The sequence below is a fragment of the Martes martes genome, assembly GCF_963455335.1.
Source record: "Martes martes genome assembly, chromosome: 1".
Lineage (NCBI taxonomy): Eukaryota > Metazoa > Chordata > Mammalia > Carnivora > Mustelidae > Martes > Martes martes.
The window spans coordinates 11,283,882-11,309,340 of record NC_137888.1 but is presented as its reverse complement, the minus strand read 5'-3'; the positions used below and the strand labels follow the sequence as shown (position 1 = coordinate 11,309,340).

General features: G+C 43.5%; 1 protein-coding gene across 2 annotated transcripts in view; it reads right to left on the bottom strand.

The window, feature by feature from the left end:
- Positions 1-23,992, bottom strand: part of TMEM50B (transmembrane protein 50B) — a 36,997-nt gene extending 13,005 nt beyond the window's left edge. The window contains exons 1-2 of one of the 2 annotated variants that reach the window (XM_080807153.1): positions 23,873-23,992; positions 1,392-1,537 (exon numbers count right to left, since the gene is read on the bottom strand). In XM_080807153.1, coding sequence (XP_080663279.1) covers positions 1,392-1,490 — 99 coding nt within the window. In that variant the 5' untranslated portion in view covers positions 1,491-1,537; positions 23,873-23,992. The remainder of the gene's footprint in view (positions 1-1,391; positions 1,538-23,872) is intronic. The other variant, XM_080807154.1, reaches the window with a different exon arrangement.
- Between the last annotated feature and the right edge of the window lie 1,467 nt (positions 23,993-25,459).

The window sequence follows — 25,459 nt, the reverse complement described above, 5'->3', positions numbered from 1 at the left end:
CCTGGATGGTGATCTGAGCTGAAGGCAGACGCTTAACCAACTGAGCCACCCAGGAGCCCCAAATGTCACGTTTCTATGTAAACTAAACTGCAAAGACTAAGAGAAGCTGCTAAACAATTTCATGGAAAAACTAAGTGCAGATGAGATGACCACAAAAAGCCAAAAAAAAAAAAAAAGAAGCATCACAATTATCTTTAATTCCTGCTCTGGGTTTTTTTTTTTCCCCCTACTGGACTTCAGGTATAGAACTATATACTGAAAGAGATACATTTTTTAACTGTAATGGATCCTGCAATTTGCTTCAGAAATGCAGTGAGGGCAGGGAGCGGGTGATGGACCGCTAAAGCAAGACTGGTCCTGAGTCGTTTTGAAGCTGGGCTGTAGGAACATGGGGTGAGCAGGGCTCCCTACACCATTCTCTTTCTGTTGACTGTATATGCTCGACATGTTTTATAATAAAAGGTCGAAAAAGAAAAAAAAGGAAGAAAATGAGGCAAGAGTTTCCTCCACAGACTTCTTTGTCTCACTACCCATCAGAGCTGCCGCTGGGTCCAGGAGGCACTGGCGATCCTTCCCTGAGCACCGCAGGGCTTCAGTTCTAACGCAGCCTCGTCCACGCTGCTGTCTACACGTCCTGAATCTCGCTGAGTCACCACACTATTGGTTCTCAAATTCTGAGCCTCTGGGGAGCTTACAGGACTAAAACATTGTATCATTGGGCGCCTGGGTAGCTCAGTTGGTTGGGCGCCTGCCTTTGGCTCCGGTCATGATCCTGGAGTCCCGGGATGGAGTCTCGCATCCGGCTCCCTGCCCGGCAAGGAGTCTGCTTCTCCCTTTGACCCTCCTTGCTCTCGTGCTCTCCCTCTCTCTCTCTCATTCTCTCTCAAATAAATACAATCTTGATAACAAAAAAACATATTGTATCATTAACTTAAAAATGCTACCGCTGATGATAACTGTATTATCACTTGAGCTGAAGAAAAGATATTAAGCTTAACAAATTTACAAAATCAGGGGCGCCTGGGTGGCTCAGTCGGTTAAGCGACTGCCTTCAGCCTGGGTCGTGATCCCAGGGTCCCAGAGTCCTGCTCAGGCTCCCTGCTCAGTGGGGAATCCGCTTGCCCTCTCCCTCTGCCTATCACTCTGCCAACTTGTACTCTCTCTCTCTGTGTCAAATAAATAAAAACCCTAAAAATAAAAAAAAGTACAAAGTCAAAAGAATGCAGGGCCTACCGTGTTTTGTTCAGTCGTATCTAGAACTCTAATTATGCATACAAAGTAACAGTGAAATAAACAGTTCTGAAAGGGTATGCATGCTCCAAAGGAATCGACATTAATTTTCAGGGCAAAGCATGAGGCAGCAATGCCAACGAGCTCGCTTTTCCACTTACCAATATGCCCGCCACCACAGAAGCCACGGCGTTTCTCCTCTCGCTCCAGTCAATACATTCGCATTCTGGCCAGCGGAAATTATCAAGGAAGCCTGCCATTTTCACCCCGTAGGCATGGATTTTTCATTAAACTCTGTATTCTACAACTAAAAAAACAAAAAATAATAATAATAATAATAATAATCCCTCTGAGGAAATGTTTTTTAAAAAGTGAAATATCTTTTCCTTTCTTAAACAGAAATCTGCTTTCGGTCCAAACCTAGAGTTAAGGAGAGAAATTCAGCACTTCCATGACTACCTACTGACATGTAGGTAGGACTGTGTTGGGACACAAGGGGGAGCTTGCTATTTACTAAATGAGCTGCTGGTTTTAAAAAAAACGGGTCTGCAAATTCTTTGACCCTTCCATTTCACTGAGAAATCGCTGTCTGTCCCTCCCCTTGCATTCAGGCCAACAGTAAAAGCCGGCTGAGCAACAGCACAGCAGAAGGGATGCTACGTAACTTCTGCCATACAACTTCTAGGACTGGATGGAAAAAGGCAATGCAGCTTGTAGCTGGTTCTCTGGAACACGGGTACCAGAGTTCCGAGCTGCCATGTAAAAATCCAGCGTCACAAGGCTGTGAGGAGACCGTGCATAGGCGTTCTGGCCCACAGTTCCTGGCCAACAGCTGGCCTCCCCTGCCAGAAGCATGAGTAGCGACTTCTAGGTGACTCCTGTTCCAGCTACTGCACCCTATCTGGTACCCAGACTTCCGGCTTTACCCAGTGAAGCCCCAGGTATATGGAGCACAGACACCATCCTGGCTGTGCCCTTTACCAATTCCTGACCCACAGTAAACCATAAGCATAATTAAATGGCTGTTTTAAGGTACTAGGTTTGGGAGTTACCAGGAATGTGGCAATCAATAACTAGGAGAAAAATCATGTGCATAAAAAACTACAAAGGTACAAGGGCGCCTGGGTGGCTCAGTGGGTTAAAGCCTCTGCCTTCGGCTCAGGTCGTGATCCCAGGGTCCTGGGATCGAGTCCCGCATCGGGCTCTGTGCTCCACGGGGAGCCTGCTTCCTCCTCTCTCTCTCTGCCTGCCTCTCTGCCTACTTGCGATCTCTGTCTGTCTAATAAATAAATAAAATCTTTAAAAAAAAAAAAAAACTACAAAGGTGCAACATGTTGGAGTTTTCAGAAAAAGTACATTCAGACGACATGATCCAGGAACACCTCAAATTCCAAAAAGGAAGGGGAGGAAATATTTGAAAGCATTGAAGAGTGCTGAAAAGCAGGCAGAAACTGGAGGGGATTTACCCTTGAAAGAAAACACAATGAGTAAGACCCACTTTTATACAGCTTTTTCCTCTGAAGAACCCCTAGTCTCCCACACCAAGCCCAGGTGAGTCTCTGTGGTACACCGTGGCTAAAACTTGACCAAAAATGCCACAGTCTTTTTGGTTTGAGGTATAAGAGGGTAGAGTTCAGGATTATTGGAGCAACTGGGAACTGAGAGAGGAAATCTTGGAAAGGGTTGAGTTACAGGAAGGAGCCCCAAACACTTTACTATAAACTCTCTTTAAATACCTAACACCCCCAAACAGGACACCCATGGAGGAAACTGCAAGAAACTCAGCAGGGAGGAAAAAAAAAAAAAAAAAAAAAAAGCAGAAAGGCTAAATGAACTAAGCAGAGTTCCCTGCACTCACTGCAAGATACTTTAGAGCTTGAGTTCCACCAAGTCAGAGATCAGTAAACACCTTGGCATTACTCTAACAAGGTGTAACACCAAGCGTCTACAAGTTCAAGGTGGTCAGCCAGCATTTTATCCACCTGTTAGAACAAGAACTGACACCCTTCAGATGAAGATAACTGAATTGAGAGTGTCTGTAACGGATCACCACCCACAATGTCGAACATGTAGTAAAAAATTATTAGACATTCACAGAAGCAGGAACAATGTGATCTATTTTCAAAGAGTAAAGAAAAAAAAAGTCAATAGAAATAGACCCCAAAATGACACAGATGTTGAAATTAGCCAACAAGGACTTTAAAGCTACCAATATAAACACATTCAAAGACTTAAAGGAACATGGTCCAAATAACTAAACTGATGGAGGATCTCAATGGACAATTTTTTTTTAAGATTTTATTTATTTATTTCACAGACAGAGAGAGATCACAAGTAGGCAGAGAGGCAGGCAGAGATGGGGGGAAGCAGGTTCCCCACTGAGCAGGGGGCCTGATGCAAGACTTGATCCCAGGACCCTGAGACCATGACCTGAGCCGAAGGCAAAGGCTTTAACCCACTTAGCCACCCAGGCGCCCCCTCAATGCACAATTTTTAATGTAAGTTTTAGAACTGAAAATGATCATCTTTGAAATTTTAAATTAACTAAATGGGCTTACTAGGAGATTAGAGACAGTAGAAGAAAAGCGTAGTAAACTTGAAGATCAAAAGAAATTATCCAGTTTAAAGAACAGGATTTTTTTTTTAAGGGATTTTTCTTTCTTTCTTTTTTCTTTTTTAAGATTTATTTATTTATTTGACAGGAAGAGAGAGAGAGAGATCACAAGTAGGCAGAGTAGCAGGCAAAGAGAGAGGAGGAAGCAGACTCCCTGTTGAGCAGAGAGCTCAACAGAGGGTCTTGATCCCAGGGCCCTGAGATCATGACCTGAGCTGAGGGCAGAGGCTAAACCCACTGAGCCACCCAGGTGCCCCTCTTTCTTTTTATTTTATTTTATTTTATTTTACTTATTTATTTGACAGAGAGAGAGAAAGAGAAAGAGGACAGCGGGGGGAATGGCAGCAGAGGGAGAGGGAGAACAGACTCCCACTGAGCAAGGAGCCCAGTGTGGGGCTCGGTCCCAGGACCCTGGGATCATGACCAGAGCCCAAGGCAGACACTCAGCCAACTGAGCCACCCAGGCGCCCCTAGGGATATTTTTTCCTGAGAAAAAAAAAGAACAGAGCTCCTGAAAACTAAGGATCACTAGTAACTGATCCAATATATGTTTAACTGGTTCCCAGAAAAAGACAGAATGAGGAAAAAAATATTTGAAGAAATAAAGGCTGATAATTTCCCAAGTCTGGTGATAAATATTAATTTATAAATCCAGGAAGCTCAGCAAACTCCAAAGAGGTTAAACAGAGGAAACGTCATAATCAAATTGCTGAAAATCAGAAATAAAAGAAACACCTGAAGTAGTTTTAGGGGGAAAAATATCAACTTATGATAATGACTGACTTCTCAACAGAGGCCAGGATAGTGAAAAGAATTTAAGTGTTTTCCGGTTTGTTTTTTTTTAAGTAATCAATCCCAGTATCCAGTGAAAATATTCTTCAGAAGAGAGCATGATAGGGGCACCTGGGTGGCCCAGTCAGCTAAACATCCGACTCTTACCTTCACTCAGGTCATGATCTCAGGGTCATGAGATCAAGCCCTGACTTGGGCTCCGAGCTGAGCACGGAACCTGCTTAAGATTCTCTAACTCCCTCTGCTCCTCCCCCTCCCCCCACCTAGTGCATTCTCTCTCTCTCTCAAAACAAATAAAATATTTTTAAAAAGGGAGCATGACAGCCATTCTACTACCGATCTACCCAAGAGAAATGAAAAGATACATGTACACAAAAACTTGAACGCAAATGTTCATAGTAGCATTAATCATAACAGCCAAGAAGTATAGCAATCCAACATACATCAACTGATGAATGGACACATAAAATGTGGCATATCATACAACGGAATACAAATTCAGTGATAAAAGGGAACGAAGTACTGATATATTCTACAACACAGAGGAACCTCAAAAAAATTATGCTAAGTGAAAGACATGAGGCCACATCTTGTATGATTCCATTTATATGAAATGTCCAGATGAGGCAAATCTGGAGACAGAAAGTGAATTTGTGGTTGCCTAGTGACAGTGGGGGAGAGTGGAATAGGGAGTCACTGCTAATGGATACAAGGTTCTAAAATTAGACTGTGGTCAGACATCACAGGGGAAGGGAAGAGAGAGACCAAGAAATAGACTCTTAACTACAGAGAACAGACCGGGGGTCACCGGAGGGGAGGTGGGTGAGGGGAAGGGTGAAATAAGTGATGGGGATTAAGAAGGCCACTTGTCATAATGAGCGCTGGATATTGTATGGAAGTGCTGAATCACTAAATTGTACACCTGAAACTAATAGTACACTGCATGGTAACTAATGAATATAAATAAAAACTTTAAAAATAAGATTGTGGTGATGACTACACAACTCTGTAAATAAACTAAAAATTCATTGAATTGTACACTTAAAATTGGTGAATGTTATCATATGTATATCTCAATAAAGCTTTTTCGTAAAAATGAGGATAAAATAAAAATATTTTCAGGTTAACAAAATCTGAGATAATCCATCACTAGATCTGCACTAAAAATAATGCTAAAGGAAATTCTTCAGGCTGAAGGGAAATGACACCAGATGAGTCTAAGATCTGCAGGGAGAAATGAAGAAAACCAGAAATGATCACTATGTGGGTAAACATAAAAGACCATCTTTTCTTCTTTTACTTAAAAGACAACTATGTAAAGCAAAAATTGTAACACTGTATAACATATCCACAAAGACGAATTTATTTCTAAACAGTATGTTAGTTATATTTTCAAATAATATGCTTAAATATGGATTCAGGTGAAACACCTCTAAACTTAAAGTAATGTGTCACTTAATAAGTACTAATTAATATATTTTAAGTACATTTAATATATTCTGAAATAAGTACAATTAATATATTCTTCATAGAAGGTCCAAATATTGGAAACACAGGCTGGGAGACGGTATTTGCAAAACAAATATCTGACAAAGGGCTTGGCTCTGTAATATAGAAAGAACTAAGCATTAGTAATAAGATAAAATATAGGCAATAAAAAGCGCAAAAGATGGGGCGCCTGGGTGGCTCAGTGGGTTGAAGCCTCTGCCTTTGGCTCAGGTCATGATCCCAAGGTCCTGGGATCGAGCCCCACATTGAGCTCTCTGCTCGGCAGGAGCTTGCTTCCCCTTCTCCCTCTCTGCCTGCCTCTTTGCCTGCCTCTCTGCCTACTTGTGATCTCTCTCTGTCAAATAAATAAATAAACTCTTTTAAAAATAAATAAATAATTAAATTTTTAAAAAAGTGCAAAAGACTTAAGCAGACTTGAAATAGGCAAAAGACTTAAAAAGACAATTTATGACCAAGAAGCACATAAAAAGGTATTCGACATTGTCAGTCAACAGAGAAGTGCGAACTAATGAAATAACATCTCACATCCACTAGAACCGCAACTCAACCAACAACTCTAAATGGGGATGAGGTTGTAGAGCGAGTGGAAATCTCATAAATGTCTGGCGGCAGTTTCTTATAAAGTTAAAAATAAACCTCCCTGTAACCCAGCAATTCCATTCCTAGGTATTTGCCAAGGGAAGTAAAAATACATACCCACACATAAAAAGACTTAGAGAAGAAAGTTTTTAGCAGTTTCATTCATAATAGCCCCCAAATTAAACGATCTAAATGTTCATCAACAGATGGATGGATAAACAAGTTATGATCGAGGGAGCACCTGGGTGGCTCAGTTGGTTAGGCGTCTGCCTTCAGCTGAGGTCAGGATCCTGCAGCCCTGGAATGGAGCTCATCAGGGAGACTGCTTCGCCCCCTCCCTCTGCACCACCCCGCCCACCCGCTTGTGCTATCTCTTGCTGTCTCTCAAATAAGTAAGTAAAAGCTTTAAAAAAAAAAAAAAAGTGGGGCACGTGGGTGGCTCACTGTAAGCCTCTGCCTTCGGCTCAGCTCATGATTTCAGGGTCCTGGGATTGAGTCCCACATCGGGCTCTCTGCTCAACAGGGAGCCTGCTTCCCCACACCTCCTCTCTCTCTGCCTGCCTTTCTGCCTACTTGTGATCTCTGTCAAATAAATAAGTAAATAAATCTTTTTCAAATAAATAAATAAACAAAAAAGTCATCATTGATTCATACAACGGAATACTGTTCTGCAAAACTGATACAACCACACAGAAAAAAAAAAAGTAAACCCTCAAAGATGATTTAAGTCAAAGAAGGCAGACCCAAGAGAGTACATACTGTATAATTCCATTTAAATGCAGCTTGCTTAAGAAGAGGCAAAATTAGTTGACAGCCCCAGGAATCAGAATAGTGCTTGCCTACAGGGGGTAAGGACTCACTACAAGGGAACTTTTTGGGGAGAGGGAGGGTGATGGAAATCTCTATATCTTAACTGGGATAATGGTTATACAGGTACATAACATTTATCAAAAGTCACTGAAGTGTACACTTAAGACATGTGTATTTTACAGTATGTAAATTTTACCCACAAAATGTTTCTAGAAGTTTATCAGATATGCTTTAGCTACACCGAAGTCTTGCACATTTTATATCATCAAAGATTAAATATGAACTGGTTAATAGAGAAGGTCACCATGAATTTAAGACAATGTCTGAAGTTAAAAGTCTTATTTCCAATTATAAAATTCATTTCCCATATATTAACCTAATTATAAATAGTTCTAGAAGCAGAAAGTATATAGCTATTTGCGTACAATGATTTCTGAAATGTCATGATCTCCTCCCTTCTGGGGCTCAAAATGGAGGGTCAGGGATGGAGTGAGGCAGAGAAACATTGGAGTAATACAAATAATTACTATGGAGGAAACATGCAGGATCCTAACAGGGAATAAAGGGCAGAACTATTTTTTTTAAGATTTTATTTATTTATTTGACAGAGAGAAAGGGAGGGAGATCACAAGCAGGCAGAGAGAGAGGGGGAAGCAGGCTCCCCGCTGAGCAGAGAGCCCGATGCGGGGCTCGATCCCAAGACCCTGAGATCATGACCTGAGCCGAAGGCAGAGGCTTAACCCACAGAGCCACCCAAGCGCCCCAGGGCAGAACTATTTTAAAGGGTGATCAGGGAAAGCCTCTATCAAGAGGTAACATTTGCTAAAAGCTTAAAATAAACTCAAATTTAAAAGCTAAGTACAGTCAATTAGATTAAGAAGAAACAAAAGGGATAGAGGAGGGAGAGGGAAAATTATATACAAAGCCACTAGGTCCCTCTAGTCCCAGCAAGGAAGAGTTAGACGGCACCAAAGAGATTCAGGACAAGTAAGTTAGTGGAGCAGGCTGGCTCAGAATAAGTTTCGAGAGTCACAAGTAAGGCCAGATCACAATGCAAATTAACCTTGACCTCATGAAGGACTTGGGTTTCACAGAGTCATAATAGCAAACCAAAAGAAGAGCTTTAAGGAGAAAAGGAGTCAAGGCTACGAAGAGCCCAGTCACCACGGCCAACACTTAGGAGGGGAAAGTGAGGGGAAAGGGCTAGTCTATTAAGAATGAACCCTCCCAGCTAGGAGGAATGACTTTCATGTGAGTTCTACTGTTGACATTCACCAAAAGATAAGCATATTTTATCATGACACAGTGCTGATTTAACATAAACTGGCAAGACCCCTAACACTGGCTCCCTGGCTTGAAGTGCAAACAAGCACACAATACTTAATATAAGATAACAAGCCTTTGGAGACTCAGCGAAGGCAAAGACTACTTAGAGAAAACCTAAATGTTCCACGATAGAATAAATAGTTCAGTAAAATGGTTTACTTAATCCAAACATTAAAAAATCTATTTTTGAAAAACATTTAATGGCACGAGTCAATGGGAATGGTTAATACTAAGTGAAAAAAGTAGGTTATTAAAACTGTATGGATAGCATTATTTTCTTTTTCAAAAAAAAACTACCAATATGCATATAAAAACACTTACATAAGTAGAAATACCAGAAAAACAAACACCCAATACTTTTATATTATTATATATATGGGTGACAGGATCACGTGTTTATTTTGCTTTGTGTCTGATTTCAAAGTTTGCAGCTCTTAGCTGCAAAATACAAAAATTTCAAAAGTTATTATAATTAACACAATGAAGTGGTGATTCTTCTTGCCTGTTGAAAAACCTCTTTGTATAATGTAATATGTTTGTAACTGCTTTTATTTATTTATTTATTTATTTATTTTAAGATTTTATTTATTTATTTGACAGACAGAGATCACAAGTAGGCAGAGAGGCAGGCAGGAGAGAGAGGAGGAAGCAGGCTCCCTGCTGAGCACAGAGCCCAAGCTGGGCCTGATCCCAGGACTCTGGGATCATGACCTGAGCTGAAGGCAGAGGCTTTAACCCACTGAGCCACCCAGGCACCCCTGTAACTGCTTTTAATAAACTTATGACTTTTTTGAGGTGAAGAAAATTATTGGTAGGGTCTCCCACAAAACTGACCCCGGTACCAAGTGAAAAAAAAAAAACAAAAACAAAATTAGTGAACTAACTAATGGATTACTGGTCTGACCCACAAGACTTGTAATATATTAGATAGCAATTATTCTCATTACTAAGAAAGGCAATTTCCTTATAAAAGGAAATAGGAATCCTTTTCAGAGGTCATTTTACGTGATTCAACCATCAAAATTTCATTTCCAAAAACTCAGTTTAGGAGACCCAAGGACAACTGCAAAAGCAAGAGGAGAAAACGACGATACGCTTCAACGTACAAACACGGTCTGAGAAATTTCCGTACGCATCAAAGTCCCAAAGAACATCTAATTCAGAAATGTTCCCATTAATCAGATTTCTACACTACCATCTGTCTGTTCTGCCGTCTCTCCACTGGCTGTTAAATGCTATTAGTGTTTGGCAGTGAGCATATAAAAATGATTAAGGCAATCAACGTAGAGAACAGTCTGGTTAGGAACACTGTCAGAAGAAATACTGCATTACAATATGGGCTGTAATACACATACATTAGGAGCTGCAGTGTAAAAGTACTACAGCAGAAGTATGAAACAGTGTTAAAGCACAGTACTTGCCAGGAGGAGCGGAGGAAAGTTTGACAGAGGAAGAGCAAACTTACCCTGGGTTTTGAAGCTCGAGGAAGAGTTTCGCAGATGAAAAAGAAGAAATAAAATTCTGGGCTTGTCAGTAGGGAAGCGACAAGATCATCTCTGTGATTTAGGAAGACGATGCTGGCAGCAACGGTGTGGAAGAGGGACTGAAGAGAAATGTTAGCACCTGCCCTCAGGCCTTTTTTTTTTTAAGATTTTATTTACTTATTTGACAGAGAGAGAGCACGCACAAGCAGGGGGAGTGGGAGAGGGAGAAGCAGGCTCCCTGCTGAGCAGGAAGCACGATGCAGGGGTCGATCCCAGGACCCTGAGATCAAGACCTTAGCCGAAGGCAGACGCTTAACCAACTGAGCCACCCAGGCGCCCCAACCTGCCCTCATTCTAGACTGGGGGAGAATAAGGATGTACATGGAGGCCACATCAGTAAAGCCAAAGAAAGGGTTTTGTTTTGTGACTTTTTTTAGATTTTATTTATTTATTTGAGAGTGAGAGCGAGCACAAGTGAGGTGAAGGGCAGAAGGAGAAGCAAACTCGCAGGGAGCCCAATGCGGGACTCGATCCAAGGACTCTGGGATCATGACCTAAGCCGAAGGCAGACACCCAACCGACTGAGCCACCCAGGCGCCCAAAGAAAGGGTTTTTATTTGAGAAGTCCTAAAGCTGCATTATCAATAGGCAGGGGGAAGCTAAGAATGACAATGGCTGGATGCCTGGTGGATGGTGAGACACCATTAGCCAAAACAGGAAAGGGAGAATCTGAGCATAGTGTATTTGGAAGGACTAAAGGACATTCACGTAGGGGCACCTGGGTGGCTCAGTGGGTTAAAGCCTCTGCTTTCAGCTTGGGTCATGATCCCAGGGTCCTGGGATCAAGCCCCACATCGGGCTCTCTGGTGGGCGGGAAGCCTGCTTCCTCCTCTCTCTGCCTGCCTCTCTGCCTACTTGTGATCTCTCTCTCTCTCTGTCAAATAAATAAATAAAATCTTTTTTTTTAAAAAAAAAAAGGACATTCAGGTAGAAATTACCTAAGACAGATGTACAGAAACCACTGAAAGAACGATTTAAGACAGAAATACAGATTAGAAGCTCCCAGTAATTAATGGTAACTGAAGTCACAGGGCAGTTAAGGTATCTCCGGGAGATGTGGAAGAGGACTGAGGACTGATTCAGTGTTCGTCTCTGACTCCCGTCTTTTCCTCCTTGACTTACTGTATGCAGGCACTATGGCAGACCTGTAGATGCGACGGCATTTAATCAGCACAAAACTCCTCTAGAGCATGTACTGAATATTTACAGAACACCTCCTACAAGCAAGGCATGGTGGGGAAAATAAAGATGAATAAAACAGCCCTCATCATCAGATTTATAAGCTCACAGAGCAATCAGCTAACATTTGTTACATTAAATTGCAATTTGTATCATTAAAAAATCCATTAGAAAAAAATCAGATTAACAAAATAAAAAAACAAAACATAAAATATCATTCAAGGGGCGCCTGGGTGGCTCAGTGGGTTAATCCTCTGCCTTTAGCTCAGGTCCTGATCCCAGGTTCCTGGGATCGAGCCCCGCATCAGGCTCTGCTCAGCAGGGAGCCTGCTTCCCTGTCTCTCTCTGCCTGCCTCTCTGCCTATTTGTGACCTCTCTCTGTGTCAAGTAAGTAAATAAAAAATCTTAAAATATATATATATATATATATATATATATATATATATATATATCATTCAAGATGCTAGGTCTACATAGCCAGAGCAGAACAAGTTGACCAAAATGAAATAAAAAATAAAACCTCTTCCCCACTCTTACTAGCACTACTAGCCATTAGTTGCAGGATGCATGCAGGTGCTAGGCTCTTTACAGACCACTCCACTCCAGCCTCGGGAAAACCCCACTCATGGGAATATTCCCTTCAATCCTCACAATCCTCTAAGGCAGTCCCTCATATTATCTCCTACTACTGAAAAGGTTTAGAGAGTGGTTAACACCGCTAGCAAGGAGGAAAGTCAGGACTGCCACCGAAGTTCATTCAGAGCTATTCCTGAAGTCTGTGCATATGACCATTACAACACTACGCTGCCGCCCATCATCAGAGAGTTTCACAGGATTTCCCCCATCTCAGATTTCATAAAGAGAAAGTTACTGTTCCACGGCCGGCGGGGAGGAGACCAAGAAGAGCAAGATGGAAGAGGGAGAGACTGAATTGAGAGGAACCCTGTGATCATCTGGAGATAGAAGAAAGCAGTCGGACGAGGTCTGCAATGATCATGGTGACTGCTGCTGGTTCGGATCTTGCCAAAGGAGTCTGAAGAAGAGCTTTTCTTCTTGGTTTGCTATAAACCCAGTTTCCAGCCACTCACACTGTGAATATTTTATAGGCCTTAAAATCCAACCGCATGAATTATTCAGAGATCTAAGTACTTCTGGAAAAGACGTTTTACATACTTTATCTCAGGGAAGGCTTATTTGCCTTCTGACCTGTAAATCACATATAACAAGAATAAAAGGTAGTAAGTACCACCAGCTTTGGTAAAAGACTTAGATCTAAAAGCAAAGTAAAGGACATGGAGCATAGATTACTCACGAGACCTTAATTTTATAAACTATATAATCTCCCCCAGTAACATCCTCGCTAACAATTTTTAATTATTCAAAATTGTGGGTTATTTGGCAAATCCTCCCCTCTACTACTTCTCTATGCAGTTGCTACGCAGACGGAAATAGCCAATCCCAGATCCATACATCCAATCCCTCAAGACAACCCCTGGCTGCCTCAAAGGCACCTCAAAAATCAACATATCGGGACCTGAGTTCACGATCTCCTCCTCCACACCTGATCTCCTTCTGGGATTCGCTACAATGAATGAATCATCATTCATCCAGCTCTACGAGCCGGAAACCCAGGCGTCGTCCCCGCCTTTCCTTCTTCCCTCTCACATCCAATCCACCCCAGGATGCCTCCGAACTCCGCTCTTCCTCCACCAGCGCCTCCAACTGCTGTAGACACGTCCACCCCCGCCCCCGTCAATATCGCCTCCATACCGCAGCTGGGATGACTTTCCTTTTCTTTTTTAAGTTACAAATTTGGTTTTTCCCTCCTGCTTAAAACTTCTAATTTCCCTCCCAGATTTATTGTTTAAGATAAAAACAAAAGTCTCTAGTGCAGCGCAGTCCTTACCCAGCTTCCTCTTACGTCACTGTCTTCTCTCCAGTCATAACTGGTTTCTCTTTAGTACCGCCGACTTGCTCGGTCACCTCATGTAAACCTGCACACCTCTGCCTGATACCTCTCCGCTCCCGGCTCACCTCGTTAACGCCTACTCACTCTACAGTGCTCAGCTTGGTTATCACTTTTTCACTCAGATACCAGCTTTCCCTCCCTCATTAAATGCTCACTGACAATGTCTACTACATACCAGGTACTGGACACGTAATACACATCAATGAACAGATAAAAAACACTGGCTGTGTTTTTTATCTTGGTGGGGAGAGGGAACAGATTTTATTTATTTGGCAGAGAGAGAGACAACGAGAGAGGGAACACAAGCAGGGGGAGTGGGAGGGGGAGAAGCAGGCTCCCCGCTGAGCAGGAAGCCCAAAGAGGGGCTCGATCCCAGGACCCTGAGATCATGACCTGAGCCGAAGGCAGCCGCTTAACCGACTAAGCCACCCAGGCGTCCCTAAACATAATCATTTGATGTAAATCACATACCACGTTAGAAAGTAGTAAGTGTCATGGGGGGGGAGAATGAGCTGGGGAGGAACACTGGGAGTACAGGCGATAGTGGGGCCGGCTGAAATGTCACCTTGGTGTTCAAGGGAGGCTCCCCTGAGAAGGTACCAGCTGAGCGAACACTCGAAGGCAGGGAGAGAGGTGGCCTCTGGGTATCTGTCGGAGGAACAACAGCAGGGCAAAGGCCCTGGGTATTCCCCAGTGTGGCCGAGGCCGAGTGAGTGACAGGGAAAAGTTGGAGAAAACAAGCTCAGGGAGGGAACAGAGGCAAGGAAGGACACTTACAGAGCCTTGGCGGCCACGGTGAGAACTCTGGTTTTCACTGACTGAAAGAGAGCTGTAGGAGAGTGCTGTGCACAGTGACACACACTTGGGCTCCTGTGGGAGAACACCCTGGGAGGGCTAAGAGTGGAAAGAGAGAGACCAGTTCACAGGCTTCTGAAATATCCAAGTGAGAGATGATACTGACTTTCATGACTTTCTAAGCCCCCTAGGATTGCATTATTTATCATTATTTGATGAATATTTACCTCCCCTATAGAGGGTAAGCTCCTGCAGGACAGTCTGGAGTCCGTGTCTGTGGGGTTCCCAGAGCCTAGCACAGTGCCTGATGCACACTAGGCTAGGCACGCGAATACCTGCTGAACGACTGACTCTATTACAGCTTTCAAAATGGGAAATGCATACATGTCTCATTATCCTGTCATAAAATGAGAGAGTCAACTTTGTACTTAGGTTTACTGAAACTGATAATCTGGCGATGCCTGGGTGGCTCAAGTCAGTTAAGCGTCTGCCTTCAGCTCACGTCATGAGCCCAGCCTCCTGGGATTAAGCCCTGCATTGGGCTCTCTGCTCAGCGGAGAGCCAGCTTCTCCCTCTGCCCGCCACTCCCCCTGCTTGCGCCCTCTCTTTCTCACTGTCTCTCTCTCCCTGTCAAGTAAATAAATACTTAAAAAAAAAAAAAAAGAAAGAAAAGAAAGGAAACTGATAATCTATAAAAGCTGGTCATTAAAAACATCATTTGGGTGAGGGAAATAAGTTCTACTGTGATAGTATATTCAAACATATTATTTCTTAAAATCATCTTCCTTGCCTTCCCAAGTCCAATATTCTGCTAGAATTTTCTAAAACTCAGACTGGATCATGACATTCATTCATAAAATTCCAACAGCTACTGAGATAAATTCTGAAAATACAGAGTACTTGAAATCTTTCCCTGACACAGCCTTCTTATCTCCTGCTATCTTGACACTACACAGCCAGCCATCTTGACACTATACACAAAGCCACAAAGAAACAGAAGGCGGAAGGCAGCCAACACTTGTTGAATATGTACTGTCGGGCAAGCTGCTAAATTGTATGTAGCTATATTTATACCTCATATATTTATATTTATAAATCATATACATAATTTAGACATAAATATACTCAGATATTTCACATACCTAATACAGATATGTATTACTATATATTATATATAATATATGGCACTATATACTAAATATCTGATATAATGATACATCTCTATACTAGATATACCTATAATATTAAACACATACACACACATACCCTTGGAATGCCCCTTCCATCTACTGTCTATAGGCAGACTTCCAATTCAACCTTCAGGACACACATCAAACATTTCCCTTTCTAGGCAGAATTAGCATAAATGCTTCATGAGTCTTTGTTTTGCTTTAAAAATAGTACACCACGGGGTGCCTGGGTGGCTCAGTGGGTTAAGCCTCTGCCTTCAGTTCAGGTCATGATCTCAGGGTCCTGGGATCAAGCCCCGCATCGGGCTCTCTGCTCAGCAGGGAGCCTGCTTCCCTCTCTCTCTCTCTGCCTGCCTCTGCCTACTTGTGATCTCTCTGCCAAATAAATAAATAAAATCTTAAAAAAAAACTAGTATACCACACTGCAGAGCAATTATTTTGTGTTTATGCTTAACAAATGGTATTCGAGGAATACCTCGAATGCTCAGTGGGTTGAGCCACTGCCTTCGGCTCAGGTCATGATTCTGGGGTCCTGGGATTGAATCCCACATCAGACTCCTTGTTCAGCAGGGAGCCTGCTTCTCTCTATGCCTCTGCCTGCCACTCTGCCTGCTTGTGCTCTCTCTCTCTCTCTGACAAATAAATGCATAAATTAAAAAAATGAAATATTTAAAACATATATATGTTAAAAAAAACAAATGATATTCGAATAATGTCTTAAAAAGGGGGGGGGAGGGCCGTCTGGGTGGCTCAGTGGGTTAAAGCCTCTGCCTTCAGCTCAAGTCATGATCCCAGAGTCCTGAGATCGAGCCCAGAGTCGGGCTCTCTGCTCCAAGGGGAGCCTGCTTCCTCCTCTCTCTGCCTGCCTCTCTGCCTACTTGTAATCTCTATCAAATAAACAAATAAAATCTTTAAAAAAAAAAAAAAAGGAACATGAGGAGCACTGCTTCTAGTACTGGCTCTGACATTCTTTAAGTTGTGACACTGGCCCATGAGACAGGTGGACTAAATCAGTGGTTCCCAAACACAGGTCCGGGGAGCAGTGCCAAGCTAACCTCATAGTAACTTGGAGAGTTAAAAAATAAAAAGGTAATTGGGACACCCCTCCCACAAAGATCATAAAGTCAAGAGAAATGCCAAGTTATCTATTTTTTAAAACTTCCCAGGTTAAAAAACAAAACAACAACAACAACAACAGAACACCAAACTTCCCATGCACCACAGGAATCACTAAGCCAAATTCACTCAAGGGTCCCTTCCATTGCTAAGATTCTAAGCATCACCATCTAGACTGTAATGAAGCCGTCTCCAAGAGCCAGAAACTTCAAAGGATTTCATCTATGTCAAATCCATTAATCATTAATTTCAACTATATCAGAACATACAACTAACAAACCAAGTGAAATGTACAAACCTTCACTGATTCTAGTTTCAAAAAAAAATTTTTAAGGCAGTCTGGGCCACATGGGGAAGTATGAATACGGGTCAGATATTAAAGACATTACAGAATTATTTTCTTGGGTGTGATAATGGTAGAATTGTGGTTATGTAAGAGAATGATCTTGTTTTTAGAAGACAAATGCTTACATATTTAGGGGTTAAGTGTCAATGTCAGCAACATACTATCACACGGTTAAGCAAAGAAAAAAACTAAAGCAAATAGGGCAAAATGGTAAAATATTGAATCCATGGTTCAACTTCTCTACGCACTTAAAATGTTCTGTAATCAAAAAGTTGAAAAAGAAACAGGAATTGCCTGTTTCATGAATTGCCACCCAAACTCAGATGACAGCTACATAATCCACAACCTGCTCTCCCCACGGCACTATTCCACTCACTCCCTGAGGCCATGTTCACCCAGGCTCTGCAGCAGAGCCCTACTGAGGCATCTTTACATCCTCTGGGATTGCTCAGAAATGCCCTCCTCGGGGCACCTGGGTGGCTCAGTGGGTTAAGGCCTCTGCCTTCAACTCAGGTCATGATCCCAGGGTCCTGGGATCGCGCCCCGCATCAGGCTCTCTCCTCTTCAGGAAGCCTGCTTCCTCCTCTCTCTGCCTGCCTCTCTGCCTACTTGTGATCTCTGTCTGTCAAATAAATAAATAAATAAATAATCTTTTAAAAAAGAAATGCCCTCCTCCCCAGTTCAGAGTAACTGGCTCCAGGGTCACAGCTCCCAACCCACACAGATGAAAGCGAACCCTCCTCACAAGCACTGCTGGGAAAGCAAAGGCATTGAAAAGAGTTCAGAAAAGATCTAGAGAAGAATATTCCTAGGGCGCTTGGGTGGCTCAGTCATTGAGCATCTGCCTCCGGCTCGGGTCATGATCTCAAGGTCCTGGGATCAAGTCCTGCATCCGGCTCCCTGCTCAGGGGGAAGCCTGCTTCTCCCTCTCCTACTCCCCCTGCTTCTGTTCCCTCTCTCACTGTGTCTCCTCTCTATTCAATAAATAAATAAAATCTTAAAAAAAAAAAAAAAAAGAATATTCCTAAAAGGCCCAAAGGACGTGGACATCTTTACCACCTTCCAGTTTTAACCACACAGAGGCAGTGCACCTACCTAACACAGGGCACCTGGTTAACTCAGCTGGTAAAGCAGGTGCCACCTGATCTCAAGGTTGTGAGTTCAAGCCTCATATCGGGCACAGAGCTCACTTTAAATAAATAAATAAATAAACAGAAAAAGAAGGAAAGGAAGGAAGGAAGGAAGGAGAAGTACAGGCTTTGGAAGTGAGCACTGGTGGGCCCATTCCCACATCCAGCCTCTTCCCAGCTGTGCCTACCCGGCCAGGTCCATGTATACATTCTACTCTTCAGGGAAGAGTTGCTATGTACCAGCACTGTTTGAGTTTTAAATCTCCCTAGGCTATGGTTTTCTGGTATGTAAACTGGGGTGATGACAGCACCCCTCCCAAAGAGTAAAAAAAAATTTTAAAGACTCTAGTTATTTGACAGAGAGAGAGAGAGAGAGAGAGCACGTGTGCCCAAGCACAAGTAGGGGGAGTAGCAGGGGGAGAGGGAGAGGGCGAAGGAGGGAGTAGCAGAGGGAGAGAAAGAAGCAGGCTCCCCACCCAGCAGGGAGCACGACTCAGAGCTTGATTCCAGGACTCTGGGATCGTGACCTGAGCTGAAGGCAGACGCTTAACCAACTGAGCCACCCAGGTGCCCCAGAAAGTGAGAATTAATAATAATAGCTCTGTCCAGCATGTGTGATCACTCAGTACCACAACCACTCCCCACCAAAAAGAAGGTTCACATACATATGATCGCTTTGTCGCAAACACTCTGCTCCTGGAAACACCGCTATAACTCTTCAGTCCAGAAAAACTATCACTGCTTTAGGCAAAGACCGCAGGTTGCACAGAAGCATCTCCCTCTGCTCCTTCCTGAAGTTTCACTAAAACTACAATAAAGGGAGTTTTTAAAAAGTCGTAGACTCCTAATGATATGGAGAATAAAAGAGGAGACAATAGCAATGAAATTCTGAAAGCTGGAAGGCAGATGGGCAGTGGTGACTGAGCACAGCCAAGAAAGCTGAATTCCCAAGCCAGCAGTAGGGAGAGCTCAAAAACAACCTAGGAAAAATCTGGGGGAAGTAGTAGAAAGTGAGATCCCGGGGCGACTGGGTGACTCAGTCGGTGAAGCGATTAAGCCTCTGCCTCTTGATTTCCGCTCAAGGTCATGATCTCGGGGATTGTGAGACCGAGCAAGAAGCTGGGCTCCATGTTGGGCATGGAGCCTGCTTAACATTCTCTCTCTGCCCCTCCCTTCCACTCTCAAAAAAAAAAAAAAAAATACTGGAAGGAGATAACAATGGAGCAACAACTTCAAAATTCTGAAGGCAAATTATTTTCAACTGAAATTCTATTACCAGAAAAAGTATCCGTGAAGTATGAGTACAGGATCAAAACATATTCAGGAAGGCAAGAGCTCCAAAAATATAACTCTTCATGTCAAGAAGCTACTAGAGTTTGAGCACCACTAGAGAGAATAAATCAATAAAAGAGAATACAGGACATGAACTTCCAATTATAAAATAAATAAGCTGGGAAATGACAAGTACAGCAATGACAAAGGAAGAGAGTCGAGGATATACTGGATGGTGACAGATGGTAGCTACACTTACTGCGGTGAGCACGGAGTAACACACAGAATTGTCAGACCCCTGTGTCGTGCACCTGAAACTAATGTAACCTTGTACGTCATACTCCAATAATAAAAAATATTTCTTAAAAGGGAGAGAATCCGGGATATAGGAAAGATCTGACACAGGAGGACTAAAGAGAATCCAGCTGTGCCCCAGACGAGGAGGATAACCAGGCCAGATTGCAGTAGCGTAACTCGAGACAGACGTGTCCCAGCTGCTGTACCAGCTCTTTAACCCGACGACTGAATGCCCCGAAACCTGGCCCAGATTCCTATCTGTACTCAGCCGGGCTTGGCTTGATCTTGATCATATGGTGACACTGTTCCTGCTCTCCTTCCAAGCCCGGCAGCTGCACCAGCAGAGGACACTCACTTCCTTCACAGAAAGGTTCTGCTTTGACCTACCCTGGTTAACTGCAGGCAGGCCACGTGAGCTCAAAAAGCAGAAAACAGAGAGCACTCTCTCATTTCTGCTGTCCTTCCAGTACGGGCAGACCTAGGAGATATTATCGATTCGGTTACAGACCGCAGCAATAAGGTGTCAAATGAGTCAAATGAATTTTTTTGTTTCCCAAGTGCTTATGAAAGCCATGTTTACACAGTACTGTGATCTGTTAAGGGTACAATAGCACTATGTGTCTAAGAAAACATTGTGCATAGTTTAAAACTACTTCATTGCTAAAAGTGGGAAGCATCATCTGAGTTTTCAGCAAGTCATACAGATCACAATAACAAATATAGCAATAAACAAGTCTGAAATACCGCAAGAATTACCAAAATGTTGATACAGAGACATGAAGTGAGCAAATGCTGTTGGGAAAACGGTGCCAACAGGCTTGCTCCACGCAGGGCTGCCACAAACCTTCACTTTACTAAAAAATAAGTAAATAAATAAGGCGGTTATCTGCAAGGCACAATAAAATAAGGTGTGCCTGTATGTGATCCATACTAGAGCCTTCCAGAAGCCCTCACTGTGGTGAACCCCACTTCCTAAGACTCATTCATGACACTACCCACTAGCTTCCTCAGAAAGGCCTCCTGTAAACAGACAGGGAAGCTGAAGCCATTCTATTCTATTTATCTTTTCCCGGAAACCTTCATCTAATAGTGACAATAACGGGCTTTCCTTACAGGGTCAGGTCTGGGCTTACAATTACGAAACAAAATTTTAACCTCAAATTTAGAAAGCTCCAGTATTTTCTAATAAGCCTGTTTGGAATTCATCTGCGCTCTGGGGAAAATAATTAATAATTAATTATACTAATTATAATTAATAACTAATTATTAATTTAATGAAAAACCCACTGTTAATATAGTTTATAGTCCTGTAAGGTTTGAGTTTAACTGGAGAAATTAATAAGGTGTTACGATTTTTCCGGCCTGGTAGAAAAGAGTAATCCCAAAGGCATGATGATTTTGTCGCTGTGTGGAACATTAAGCAATTATATCTCGGCAATTTTGTTCAGACATTCCTTTCCTTGCGGACTACATATATTCCTTAAATTCTCTGAAAACCAGCTTTTCGTGGCACTCTCTATAACAGTTAAATAAAACTTTGAAACATGCTCATTATCTATTTGCGTGAGATTTTAACACTATTCATTCAAAACCAAATATATTGTTTAGGATGGGTATGCGTGTATGTGTCTGCTGTGTGTAGTATAAGTGTCTATATGTGTATATGTGTATATTTGTGTATATATGTGTAAAGTTTATTTTAAAAAGCAAGAAAAAGACTAACAGATCAGAATAGAGGCTACCTCTGGAAGAAAGATGCGCAGGTTTTATTTCTTAATCTAATGATAGATACAATGATCACAGCAATCATATTCTTTAAACACATACATATCGCATGTGTATATATAAAAATCACATATTATCATATATATACGGATATATATGTGTGTGTGTGTGTGTGTGTGTGTGCATACATACATACACACACGTTTGTATGTTCTACACACTTTTTTTTGCCCTGGGATACATTTCACAATAAAAGAAACATTTAAAAAAAAGAGAACAGGAATTTGTTATGACTGGATATTCAAGGTGCTTACCACAGGACAAAATACGCAAAATATGTCTGTTCACAAATCTCTTCCTGAAGGCCTTCTCTATTTATTCCTGCCAAGCCAATCAAGGAATGAATATAACCTTAAAGTCAACACTACTAAGTGGAAACAAGGTTTAAAAATTCACCATTTAAAAAAAAATAAAATAAAATAAAAATAAAAATTCACCATTTTTTAACCAGTTCCTCAAAATTTTCCTGATTCAGTTTCTAAATATAAAAGGACACTCATTCTAAGAAATGCACTTAAAACCAACAAATTTAGCTACCACCTTTAAATCATAAAATCGTTTAAATTATAAAAATGATTCCTTGTGAAAAGGGCACTCACATTATCCTTTAGTACAATAATCTGTTTAAATTATCCACCTGAAACTTATCCTACAATGGAAAAGGAATTTCTTGCAACAAGGCTTTTAACAGCTAAAATCCAAAAACATCCAAAATGACCATCAGTACAGGACCAATAAAATATATTAGAGTACATCTGAACAATGGCATACTACACAACATTTAAAAAATGAGGTAGGTCCACACATACATATATGGATATGTGTCCTGATATTACTATAAGTCACTTGCCCTACAGTTACGGGATGATCTCTTCCTAGGGAATGGAACTGAAGATATAAACGATGAAAAGTGAACAATTCCCACTTTTCCCTTGATGCACTTTTGTGCTGTTTGAACTTTTCACTTGATATTCTTCTGTAATGTTAATAAAAAAATTTTTTTCAACCTAGATGTCATTGTTATCACTTAAAAGTAGCAAATAAGGATAAACTAATGAGATAAATGCTCTACCTTGGACTCCATAAGTGAATTCATTAAAGACCGGCCAGTTAAGGCTGCGGTAAGGCTAGTGGGCAGAGGATGGGGGTGGGGGCGTGTCTCCGGAACAGGAAAACGACATCCTCCCGCGGCTCTCAGTAAACCTGCTTTTCCTGTAGCATCAGTACTCAAGATAACGTCTGATTTTCATTTTAAGAGCGAAGAGTCTGGCAACACTATTATCGGTTAAAAAAAAAAAAATTAACGTGTGTTCTACGTTTGAAACCTGAGCGGATTTGAGACACGAAGGGCCAAATAAGGGACTAAAGATGATGGGGAGAGGAAGTGTGACAAGCCCAGGAGTCAGAGCCCCGGGAATTGTTAAGAAAAGGGATTCACGGTACAGGTAGACGAAGAGTTTGAGGGAAGAGGTGGGACACTCCGAGAAGAGAAACTGTCTTTGAGAGGCATCACGGCGATTACACATTTACTCCAATCGGAGGCTTGACTCCCGCCCCCCCGCACACAGACAGACAGACACACACACACATACACACGCACACACTCACACGTTCACCGGGCACTAACAGCAGGAAGGGATGGAGCACGGTCGAGCTCATCACTGCTTTGGCTTTAAAAAGGTCATATCTGTGATGAAGCACCTTCCAGTGATTAACTCGGAACCCAATTTATTGGTTAAAACCCGGATTGTTTTTCCCCAGCTCAACTACCACTGCCACAGTGGCAATTCTCTGCTGCCGCTTGCCCAAAAGGGCACTCCACACTTTATGATGAATTGTCGAAAGAATGCCGAGGCTCTGGCATTTCCTCCTCCCACCTCTGTACCTGACTGTCCCAAGGCCAGAGTCGGGAAAGTCCACAGACACGGACAGTATTCCCAGCAATGGTTCGGAGCAAACGAGAGCGGCGACGAAGTACGAGTCGCGCCCAGACTCCCCATGCGAGCCGTCCACCGCCTCTGTCCCCTGCCCGCAGCCCTGGGCGGCCGAGAGGCTCGAGATGGGAACCTTCCAGACCTCCCAGACCAGCAATGGGCGGCCAGGTATCGCGGCGGTGCGGCCCGCCCGGGTCGACAGCGGATCCCCGGGCGTCGCGGCCCCCGTCGGCCCAAGGGGACGCGGGCTGGGCCGGGGCGAGCGGCGGAGGTCTCGGGTCCGCAGGCTGCCCCGGCGCTCCGCGGGCCCGTTCCGGCGGGCGGCGCCGGGCGCGGGAGAGGCCGGGCTAGGCGCCGCCGCACCGCGCAGGCCGGGCCGGCCGGGGGCGCCTCTCCACGCGCGGACGGCGGGCGCGAGCCCCCCGCGCGCCGCGAGACCGACCGACCGCACTCACCTGGCCTCCCCGACACCCACGCCGACCCCGAGCGCGCGCGCAAAGGAGGTGGCGGCTGCGCCGCGTCCCGGCCGGCGTCCTCGGCTCCGCCTCAATCCCGGGGAGCCGGGAGCGGACGGCGGGCGCTAGGCTGGGGGCGCCGGCGGGGCGCGGCGCCGTGCGCACCGCAGCGACCAATCGGCGCGCAGCAAGTGGCCGAGGGGGCGGGGCGGGGCGCCAGGGGCGGGGCGGGGCGCCAGGGGGCGGGGCGAGGGTACCGCGACTCTGCGGCTCCGGGAGCTGTCGGCTGACTCTGCGCGGTGGGGTTCGCGGCCGCGTAAACCTGACCCGTAGTGCTGTCTTCCAGACGGCGTGGGGGCCGGGTTCCTACCGCTGCGTTTCTGCTAGCGGACTTCGAGTGCAGCATCCGTGAGGTCACGAGCGCGGGGAGCCCAAGACCCACAGGGCACGGACTCTGCCATAGGCCCCGCGGTGTTGCACGTGCTCCAGAAAAGGGCGTCTCAGGAACTGAAGGTCTGTAGGGATGCCCTTTCCTAATCCCCACCACTCAGAAATGGAAGCCTGGAAAAGTGAAGTTTTTCACCCAAGGTTGCCAACTAGTACTGTTACCCGAGGTAACCAGCACGGTACAACTCGTCTTCTAGTTCTGCCCGATGCTTTTCCAGGGATCCACCCAGACTTTTGGCTTCCTTATAGTTAGGTCTCTTCCAACTGTCTCCTTCCTTTTTTCTTTCCTCCTCCTCCTCTTCTTCTTCTTCTTCTTATTCTTCTTTATTTTTTTAATTTAAATTCAGTTAGCCAACACCAACTGCCTCCTCTGAAGACACTACATCTTGTGGGGCCTGGCTGGCTCTTTCCGTAGAGCATGCGACTCTTGGAGTCGTGAGTTCAAACCCCACCTTGGGTGTAGAACTTAATAAGCAAATAAATAAATAAAAATAAACACACTGCATCTTGAATTTTCAGCATAACTTCACCAGCTTTTGAAAGGCCCATCTAAATTTCCTACAGGATCTAAAATGCCATTTGATTGTTTGGAGGAAAAGACACGGTGAATACAGGTATTAACAAAGGGAATCTTGTGATGCCTGGGTGGCTCAGTCCGTTAGGCTGCTGCCTGCTGCCTTCGGCTGGGGTCGTGATCCTAGGGTCCTGGGATCAAGTCCTGCATTGGGCTCCTTGCTCGGCAGGGAGCCTGCTTCTCTCTCTGCCTCTGCCTGCCACTCTGCCTGCTTATGCGTGCTCTCTCTCTATTTCTCTGATAAATAAATAAATAAATAAATAAATAAAATCTTAAAAAAGAAAGAAAAGAAAACAATGGGAATCTTAAAAAGTTTTTTACTTGTGGTAGGATGATAAAAAGGGTTTTGTGTCCCAACTTATAACAAAATGCCATCCTCTTCTATACCTACTACTCCTGTAGATTTAATGCATGTGAGAGGAACAATCCCTGCTTTGAGTTTTTTTCCCACTAACCCTCACTTCACATATTCATGGATACTATTTTTCTATCTTGTATATTTGTCACTTGGCAAGTAATGCATTTATAGTTACATTATCCATTATTCTGATATATGTGCTAGGATC